The 10743-nt window shown below is 41.6% G+C and overlaps 1 protein-coding gene across 1 annotated transcript in view; it reads right to left on the reverse strand.

The window, feature by feature from the left end:
• LOC132190698 (uncharacterized) overlaps nt 1–10743 on the reverse strand; it is a 122308-nt gene that overhangs the window by 81016 nt on the left and 30549 nt on the right. The window contains exons 9-12 of the mRNA XM_059605742.1: nt 4255–4378; nt 1422–1517; nt 1236–1307; nt 425–562 (exon numbers count right to left, since the gene is read on the reverse strand). Of these exons, the coding sequence (XP_059461725.1) occupies nt 425–562; nt 1236–1307; nt 1422–1517; nt 4255–4378 (430 nt within the window). The remainder of the gene's footprint in view (nt 1–424; nt 563–1235; nt 1308–1421; nt 1518–4254; nt 4379–10743) is intronic.

Raw genomic sequence — 10743 nt, forward strand, 5'->3', positions numbered from 1 at the left:
GCCGCTTGCCCCTGTGAGCATCTTCAATCATCTGATGTAGCATACCAAGAGCACGTTCTCTTTGCCCCTGTCGGTGTGTCTCCTTAGATGAAGAAATGATAATATCCCCAGACAAAAAGGCCAGAAGGGGAGGAGGGTTATCCTGGAGCAGAGCATGGAACAGGATCAATAACCAAATAAACATATTCTTACCGACAGTTTGTAAAAGTTCTATAATAAAAATTTAAGATTGACATAAATACGGAGAGAATTCTCTATACAGATTCATGTTTCCTCAGTCAATTAAAACTGGAATTTTCGAACGAGTTCCCACTCTGCATATTCATAACCACACCAGTAGTAAATGGGCTGACAGAAACTCCCTCTCCAAATATTAAAAAAAAAAAAAAAAAAAAAAACCATGCATGCATGAATAATCTTGTACCTGTTCCAAGAACTCAAGTAAACGCTTGAGGACACGCCGTGAAACAGAAATCACTCCAACTTCAAGGATTTGATCCCAGTATGTGGATCCCATCTTTGGAGAACTTCCCGGATATATCTCAGATAACATAACTTGCGCCTAGAGATATACAAGTTAATGCATAATGTTAAATAACAACACAGCACAACATCTAACTAGTAGGGAACTATGGCTAAAAACATCAAAAGACGAAGTAAAAAGAAACCATTCCAAAAAATTATTGAGATAAGGAAACTGAAAAAAGTCAAGATGTGGCAGATGCAGGGTATCAAAATTCAATAGTATTATATTCCCTACAAGCAAACAAAGTCATCAGTGATCAATGATAACAACAAGGGCAGATCATACTCTTTCAAAAACTAATATTGTTCTTGCATATTAACTTCCTACTTAAGAAATGAATGCCTGCATCTTGAAAACGTTTACGGGATAAGCTTTGTGAAAGGAAATTAATAACATTGGTGACAATTTTTGTATTCATTCAATATGAATCACTACGTAGTACGAAAACAGAACCAAAAAAAAAAAAAAAAGACCGGGAATAATATTAATTTCTCACAAAAGTTTAAATAGCATGAAACTGGTGCAACTGTCATTCCATCAAAAATTCCTCGACATTTTCTTAAAAACTCTGCTTATTTACTGGGGATCTAGAAAATCAAAATAGTACTTGAAAACCAAGACAAACATTATTAGAAGAAAAAGAAATGTCATCATATGACTACAGCCACACCAAGTAAGAACTATATATTTGTAGATAAGTGAGCCATACCTGAGTCAGAAGCTGTTGGGACATCTTTGCTGACCTTGCAGAAGTAGCAGCAACATCAATACAAAGAAGAATCTGCCAGGAAATACACATACATCAGCCTATAATCACATAAAAAGAAACTTGGGTATTCACTTTTTACAGAGATTCAGAATAGGGGAATAGAGAATTGACATTGTGAGCACTTACTGCAGCCAAAGGACCTAACTGGGAGCGTAAAGAGGCAAAATCTAGATCTTGTACTGCAGAAGTTCCATCAGCAGCACGAGAGACTACATCTTCTACCTGGAAAAGATAATGTGTGAATATATATATATATAGTTTGTGAGAAACAATAAAAAAAAAATAAAAAAATAAAAAAAAAAGGCAAAAATCATAATTTCACATATGAGAGGAAAATTAAAGGAAAACTGCAACCAAGACAATATTCATTCAGAAGTAAACAAGAGTACTCAAATACTGAAACATTAATATTGTACCTATAGGATGGTTTGGTAGGAAATATCAACTTCTAAGATAAGACAATCACCTCTAGACCAAGTATGAAGGCTTTTTGTGTCCAAGAATAAGTGTCTTTGGTAGTTTATTATGCTACTAGTGCCTTAATTCTATTTTATAATTGCCATTTTTTTTTTTAAGTTTCTTCAGTTAGGGTTTTTCTATAATTTCAGAATCTAATAGACAAACAATCACCATCTCCACCAAAATAGGGTTTGAAAGGACCATTGCAAAGAGCATTCAATCACTGTCCTTCTTCAAGTACATCCTTTAAAAGAAGCCCAAATTTTAACCTCAAATTGACTTTGAGAAAAGCCAACCTCTCAAGATACACACCTTGAACCAGGCCTCCAGCCAGCACTGATAATGCAGACCAGAATCCCCTTTTTGTTGGTATGAAGGCCAGTATCTCACTTGCATAAAACCTAGGGGGACTACTGTTCCACAAAAGGAAAACTATGGATTAAACATGGTACAGTAACGACGTAGTCGGAGGACATGGACACTTAGAATTTATAGTAAAATAAGATAATAAGACCCAACAAACACTTTGTCGCATCACTTCAATACAGATACAGTAACGATCGTAGCCTTCTCTGGTACCTTCTAGTGCATCAGGATCGAATTGGTCATAAACATGGTAGGGTGCAGCTCTTGGAAAAGCCCAGCATACCCCTGATTGAGATGGGTCTCCAAGCTCTCCCTTTGCCATTTGGTGTTGCATCATTAAGAACCACCTCATTTATCCTGATTTGCGTAACTCAGACACTTGTTTCTGAACCAAAACATCTTATGAGAAGTCATCAGACCCATAGCTTTAGTCTTTGAAAAGCCATGCAATAGGTGCAGCACCGATTATACGCTCTAACCTCCAACCATTGGGAGGCACCACCAAACCCTTCATCTAGAACTGCAAATGTGATTAACAAGTGTCCCACCCAAAGATAGGCACTTGATAAATAACAATATGTATTGCTCTTACTCATCCAATATTTTATTTTATCTCCTTTAACTTAAGCCCAAAATGCGAAATTCCAATACTAATCTTCATGACAACAACTCTACCCCAACTTTTTGACATATCAGTAGAGTCCTAATGATCAATTCTTGTTTGTATCTTATCTTACCAACTCTAGACTCGCCTACATTGCAGTTTGAATGTCTGACTCAACTAAGGTTAAGCCCAAATTCCTCATTTCTCTAACACTCTTTTCAGGAAAATCCCCAGCTTAGTCCCTGTATATTGTTTCTACACTGAACTAACCACGCTATTTCAAACTCTCCAGTATCATGGAGAACAAGGCCTTGGCACCTTGATTCTTTGAACCAACAGCTTCCACTTATTACAGTATGAAATGATGAAGGCCAAGAGCTCACACAACATTCGAGAATCTCCCACATGACCAAAAGCTCACATAATACTTGAGAAATATCCCACATAATGAGATGAACTACCACTCCTCAGTTAAACATACTGACAGGTGTAGTGGGAAATGTTTCAAGAGCAATTGCTTTGCAAAACAAGAGAACACTAATTCTGTATAATTTGCTGTACCAGGCCTAATTGAGTCTAATTCCTTCCAGATCTGCATATTGCAGAATACTGATCAACTCCCCTGTCGAACCAAAACAAGTGAAAAACCAGTCAGGCTCTAGCCCAACACCTACTACAGGGCCCTAAGACCAAGAGAAACACCATTCCTTTGCCAACTATAAAGGAAGTCTACTCTGCAGCCAACAGTTTAACCAGGTATGGCTGCAAATTTAGCTTTTCAAGTAACAGTTTTCTTATAGACAACAATGACCATCATAACTTTCACTTGCTACCTCTGGTTTTTTATGCATCCAATAACAATATATGAAGTTATCCCCTAAAACAACCTTCAATAATGATAGGGAAACAGCAATCACATTGATGCGAAATACGGTTCAGTTACATCATTTGCTAAAAGCTATGGGAAAATAAGAAAGGTCAAAGGGGTGACTAGTGCATCAAAGAAAACTTCAAGAACAGAATCATATATAAACCATGGAATTTCTTTTTTTTTATAAGTAATGTTGTATATATCAAAAGTGTAGAGGGGCACAACCCTATTATACAAGAAGTATAAAAAGAGAGCGCCTAATTAGAAGGTGAGAAAAGAATAAGAAACTCAGAAAAACTAGTCACTAATGGAGCTAACCATGGAATCTCTGATGTTATGACATGTGACCACATACCTCGACCGAGTGACTGGGCAGGAAATATGTCCACCAATTACTAAATAATGTTATGTTACTGGAAGTGCATTCGATAGGCTAAATTCGGTTAAGGCCAAATCACACATTACCAACCAAAAGTTAGATACTATAACAGCCTCCAATGTTTACATCTACAGTTCCATTTAAGTAGAGTTTAAAAGAGAGAGAGAGAGAGAGAGAGAGAGAGAGAGAAATACTTGTAGATGTACAACAATATACAGATATTAATACTTTGTGAAAGCATAAAATCTAGAATTAAATAATTGAACAATCTGAATCATACAGATGCTCTTCTGAAGGCACTATCAACCCATTCAACTAATTCAAGGGTAGCTTTGTCTTCAGCGGATAACGAAAATCGATGAACTGCTTCTTCTCCAATGTCATACTTTGCTCTTTGCATGCAACTGCACAGTAAAAGAACATAATTGTACTCACCTATTTTTTTTTTTGATAAGTAAATGTATTATAAAGCAAAGGCGCAAAGGGGCGCAACCCATTTACACGGGCGGTATAAAAAGAGAGCGCCTAAGAGGGAAATAAGGTATTGACCTTAGCACAATAAGGTATTGACATCATCAGTTGACCAATTAAAAGATAATTTACTATCTGTTGGATATCTAGCCACTTTCAACAATTCTCTACAGTTACGGATGCAAGACGCCTCACTTGGGGTCCTCATCCGATGTCTAGCTGGCCACAAGACCCAGAAATCAAGTGCAATCACATAAAAACTGCTTTGCCCCTAGCCTGACCCTTCAATTTTAATAATTTCAATCAAATCTGCCCCCGACCCAAGCAAGTATATTCAGGTCCAACCACAGAGATGGGTTAGGGCGAACTCAACTAAAAGTACTAAATGCATATAGACATTATGGATAAGCTAGCGCATTTATATACACAAACACACACACAAAGAAAGAGTAAAAAAAATTTTTGATAGGTAATATCAATGTATATAAAAGCGTAAAAGGGCTCAACCCATGTACACAGGAAGTATACAATAGAGCCCACGTATGCAATAGCTATTAAGCTGAAAATAAAGCACATAAGTCTAAAAATTCCACAAGCGTTGAAGCTTGCGACGAATGCCACATTACTCTCCATGAGAACAGTGTTTAGAGCACCCTTTTCTTCAACTCTATAAGTCCAACATCTCGGTCCTCAAAACTCAGTGCATTCCTTTCTCTCCATAAGCACCACATTACACATAAAGGGGCCATTCTCCAAATTTGCAAAACTATACGATTACCCCTTTGTCCTCTCCAACTTCCCAAACAATCCTTCATCTTACTTGGCATCACCCACATAACACCAAACAACTGAAAAACCATGTTCCATAGCTCTATAGCAACCTCACACTGCAGTAATAAATGATCAATTGATTCACCACTATGCTTGCACATACAACACCACACTGTCACTATAATGTTCTTTTTACGTAAATTGTCCAATGTTAATAGTTTACCAAGAACCGCTATCCACACAAAAAAATCCACGCTCGATTGAACTAAATCAAATTCTTTACCCCTAATCCCCCCACCTCCATCGGCATGCAAACCTTGGACCAGTTTACCAAATGAAACTTGAATTCGTCACCTACACCTCCCCACAAGAAGTCTCTTTGTAATTTTTCTATTCGCTTCGCCACTCTCACTAGAATCTGAAACAGAGATAAATAGTACGTGGGTATGTTAGAGAGAGTGCTTTTAATCAACGTTAGCCTACCACCCTAAATACATCCGCTTCCACCCTGCCAACTTTGTCTCCATCTTCTCAATGACATTGTTCCATATAGATGGATCCTTATAATGAGCACCCAAAGGTAAACCCAAGTACGTAAATGGTACCGAATCCACACCACACCCAAGTATTCTTGACAAACCTTCCACATCTCCCCACTCACCTTTGGGGGCAATAACAGACTTTGAAAATTTATTTTCAACCCCGAAACCACTTCAAAACACAGCAGAAAGCATCTCAAATTACGAAGTTGTTCCACCTTTGGCTCGTAGAAGATAAGTGTGTCATCCGTGAATAATAAGTGTGACACAACCATTACCTCAAAATGCCACGAACCCACCGAAAATCCAGCCATAAGATCTCTCTCCACCGTTGCATTCATCATCCTGCTAAACACCTCCATCACCAACACAAATAATAAAGGGGACAAAGGATGCCCTTGTCTCACTCCTCGAGAACTACTGAAGAAGCCTGCAGGCGTTCCATTAATAAGAACGGATAAACGTACCGTAGAGACACAATGATAAATCCAACCTCGCCATCTTTCCCCAAAACCACACCTCTCTAACATATATAGTAGAAATTCCTAGTTGACATGATTATAGGCCTTTTCCAAATCCAGCTTGCAAATAAGACCTGATTGCCCAGATCAAATCCGACTATCCACACATTCATTTGCCATTAAAATAGAGTCCATTATTTGCCTACTTGGAAGAAACGCATTTTGCGTATGTGACACAAGCTTTCCCAACACCGAGTTCAACCAACTAACCAGGACCTTCGAAATTATTTATACACCCCACTTACAAGGCTATTAGGGCAAAAATCCTTGATCTCCACCGCTCTAGCTTTTTTTGGAATAAGCACAACAAATGTAGCATTAATGCTCTTCTCAAATTTTCCACTCTCATGAAATTCCTTGAAAACCGCCATCATGTCCTTGACCACCCCCCCAACATTTATGAAAGAAGGCCATAGTGAACCCATCAAGGCCGAGTGCTTTGTCGCCCTTCAACTTCCTCACCACCTCCCATACTTCATCGTCCTCAAAATCTCACTCCATCCAAAATCTCACCCTTCATCAATGGAACTAAACACCTGATTTACCAACAAAGAGGCTAAAAGCCTGGTTGGTCTCCCCTGATACTATTTAGAATACAATGTTTTATAAAAATGCACACTATGATCCTGTATAACTACTGGATCCTCTATCCTGCTCCCATCTACCATCATGGCAGCAACCGTGTTATTTCGCCTATGCGAATTGGCCAACCTATGGAAGAACTTCGTATCCCGATCTCCCTCTTTCAACCACAATGCCCTAGATTTCTACCTCCAACTCACTTCTTCTTGATAAAGAGTCTTCTGTGCTAGCACACTCTTCTCGTTTAATTCTCTCCTCCTCCGTTAAAGCTCTACTTTCTTCAATGCGATCCAGCTCACTCAATCCCTCCATCTCCTTTTTCTGTTTCCTTATGTCTCCAAACACCTCCACTTTCCACTTATTGAGATCACCTTTCAAAGCTTACAATGGAAAACACCAAACTAAAACAAACAACAGCCCACCACCAAACCTAACCCAACCAACAAAACCCCTCAAAGAACCAGAAGCCCTAGAACCCAAAAACCCACAAACACCTTAAGCCACGCTAACCGACATGAGCCTTGCCTTTTCCCTGCCTAGAGGACGCTCCTACAGAATCATAATTAATGGAGCATTCTAAGTTCAAAAGCTCCCTTCTACCTCTAGGATTCGAGCAAGCACCCATTTCCTCCCCAAGATGTACCTCTTCAATGGATGTGAAGAGAGCCACAACTTGATCCTCTTGCCCCTCACACGAGACCCCCACCACAGGACAAAAATTCTTAACATAAAACAGAGCCCAATCCAAGGGGTGACAGGGGAAAAACACTTCTTTTTTTGTGGACGGCGGCTCTAGGTAAGATTTTTACTTCGGATAATTTAAGAAAGAGGAGTAATAGTGGTGGAAGTAGAGAATTTATCGATCATCTACTTCTCCATTGTGAAGTGAAGAGAATTATGGAGTGCAAATTTTAGCCTCTTCAGAGTAAAATGGGTTATGCGTAAAAAGGTGATAAGGTTATTGGATTGTTGGCAAGGTCAAGTGGGAAGTCGGTCAGTTTTAGTTGCTTGGAGGATATTCATGTTATGCTTAATGTGAAGCATATGGGGAGAGCAAAATACTAGATGTTTTGAAGATCGTGAGAACTCGATGGAAGAGCTCAAGGACATCTTGGTCAAATAGTTTTTTAATTGGTCAGAGGCGTATAATATTTCTCATGTTTCTAACTTTTGGTGTGTGGGGGGGGATTTTAATGTAGTTCAACACTCTAGTGAACGATTACATGCTTCCAGACATACACAACCAATGAGTGATTTTGCAGATTTTATTATCGAGCAGGGGCTATAGATCTTCCAATGGTAGGGGAACGGATCACATGGTCTAATCGGCATGCAGGGTCCAGGCTTGATAGATTCTTGATATCTACAGATTGGGAGGAATATTTTCCAGAGGTATGTCAGAAGAGATTGCCTAGGGTACTATCAGACCATTTTCCAGTGATGTTGGAGTCTAGAACGGAAAGAAGGGGTCGAATACCTTTTCGGTTTGAGAACATGTGGTTACAAGCGGAGGGTTTTGTGGAGCAAGTGAAGAGATGGTGGGAATGTTATTACTTTGAAGGTAAAGCAAGTTATGTGTTGGCTCGAAAATTGAAAGCTCTGAAAGGTGATCTCAAAAAATGGAATGTTATTACTTTTGATTATGCTTAAATCTCTCTAGAATGTCTCTCTCTCTCTCTCTAGACTCAGATGAATTTCAAAATTTGAATTTTTGAAAGTTTTTTTCTGCGATCGGTGGCGCGGCTGGTGCTGTGCGTTAGGGTTCGGCGTATGGAACGCAGATTCTCTTTTGAAGCCAAAACCTTCTGCCTTTCGGCAAAGGTTGGGTGTCCTAACCTTCGTCTGGAGGAGAGGAGAAAAGGTTTCGTGGGGTATATTTACGCGAGCATTCGGTGTTCGTCGTGGTTGGTGGAAACGGTGGAAGCGGCGATTCAGGTTCAGGTGAAGGAAGAAATTGCCAAATCTTACCGTGAGGGTGATAAGGCCACGATGGTCCACGGGGGAGGTAATAAGGCCGGTAGGTTCTTGGAGGTATCGGTGTTGGCTGAGGGTGGTCGTAAGGGAGTCATTTCGCTTCCGGAGGGACGCTTTGGGAGGGGCTGGCGGCGTTTTGCGGGAGAGCTTCGGCAACTGTTGGCGGCCCAGATCAAGTTGGATGGTACGGCGGAGTTTGGGGTTCCATCTTCGGCGGGGTTTCTCATGGATGTTCCTTCTTTGGGGGTCGACTCTGGGAGGTCTTTCGTGGATGTCCTTCGATCTTCTCCGAGCGTCGAGGCGAGAGCAGTTGAGTACCCGAGGTCTCTCGATTTGCTTCCGGGGTCGTTTTGCTGGGATTCGGAGTATGACGGTATGGGGTTGCGTTCTGCCGTGGATTGCTCTGCGTTGGAGAGCTTGCCTTCTCCTCTGGCGGAGGCGGCTGGGTCAGTGAGTTTGAGGAAGAAGAAGAAGGGCAAGATCGGTATTAGTGGATTGTTGAGGCTTCTAGGGCAAATCCAACGTAAGTTGGACCGGGTCCGTGCAGGGGTTGTCTCGAAGCCCAATCACAGGAGTAAAAGGGTTCGTTTATTGGGCCTATCAACTTCTGCTTTGGGTTGTGATTCCGGGTCGGTCTCTGAAGTGGGTTTGGGTCAGAATTTGGATCCGGTTCAGTACTTGGATCCGGATTTCTCAGATCCAGTCCATAACTCGTTCTCATTACCTTTGGAGTCTGTATCGGCTGGGATTCCTCTAGCCTCTGAAGAGTGTTTGGAGCCGTTGGCTAGGTCTTCTTTGAGTTTGCAGGTTACCGGTTTGGATTCCGGCGATGGGTCTTCCCCGGCAGTGTTCTCTCTCTCTCCGGTGCGAGTTTTGGGCGAGATTGTTGGGTCTGCCGGTGACGGGTCCTCTCAGGGGGCTACTTTTTCCCTTTCTGCGGAGGCTTTACCGGCGAGCACGTTGCGCAGGGACTGGGAGGGTTCTCTTTCTTCGATGCCTGAAACCTGCCGGGGTGCGACTGTGTCTTCGGAAATTTCTGATTCGGCTCGTCTTTCTATTCTCAAGGAGGCCTTCGCTGTTCCTTGGGAGGTGGACTCTCCGGCGAGCTCTTGCAGGGAGGTTCCTTTTTCGGGGGAGGAGGAGCTGGTTGTTCGTCCTTCTTCTCCGGAGAAAGGTTTGTTTCGTCGTGGGTTCTTGAGTCCGAGAGCTGTCTCTCCCGCTCCGGTGGTGTTGAAGGATTCTTTGTCTTCTAAGGGAAAGGACCCTGTTCTGGTTCCCTCTGCGCCGGTGGAGGTTCAAGTTGGCTTTTCCCCTGCTACTACCTCCTTGTTCTCGTCGCAGGGATGCACTTCACTCTCGACTACTTCCCTTCTCGATGGGGCGGCTGAGATGGGGAGGAATCTTAGCCGTCCTTTTCCTCGCATGACAGAGAGTGGTACTCCCATTTACTTCTCTATATCCTCGTCCCAACTGTTTTATACCCGGAGGGTGAAGGAAAAAGTCGCAAAGCAGCTGCATAAGAACAAGGACCTGCTTGCTGAGGTTGAAGTTTCTGCCCCTAAGGTTGAAGTTTCTGCTTCTAAGGTTAAGGGGTTGAGGGAGCTCAATAATCTGGATTGCTCCATCTCTCCGGTGAAGGGCCGGCGTCGGCGGGGATTTTTGGGATCGAAAAATGCTTTTTCATTTCCCCCTGAGGTGCACTAGGGTTCCACCTGAGATGCACTAGGGCTTTTCTTGGGTTTGGTTGGGTCTCTTGTATTCCCCTTTGGTTGGGTGTTTGGTTTGATTGGGTTTTTCTGGGTTTTTGGTTTGTTAGGGTGTTTGGTTGGGTTCCTTTGTATACATTATTGTGTACTTAGAGGCGCTTTGCGCTTTTTTTGATATATACTACATTACTTATCAAAAAAAAAT

The sequence above is a fragment of the Corylus avellana genome, chromosome ca8 (assembly GCF_901000735.1).
Source record: "Corylus avellana chromosome ca8, CavTom2PMs-1.0".
Lineage (NCBI taxonomy): Eukaryota > Viridiplantae > Streptophyta > Magnoliopsida > Fagales > Betulaceae > Corylus > Corylus avellana.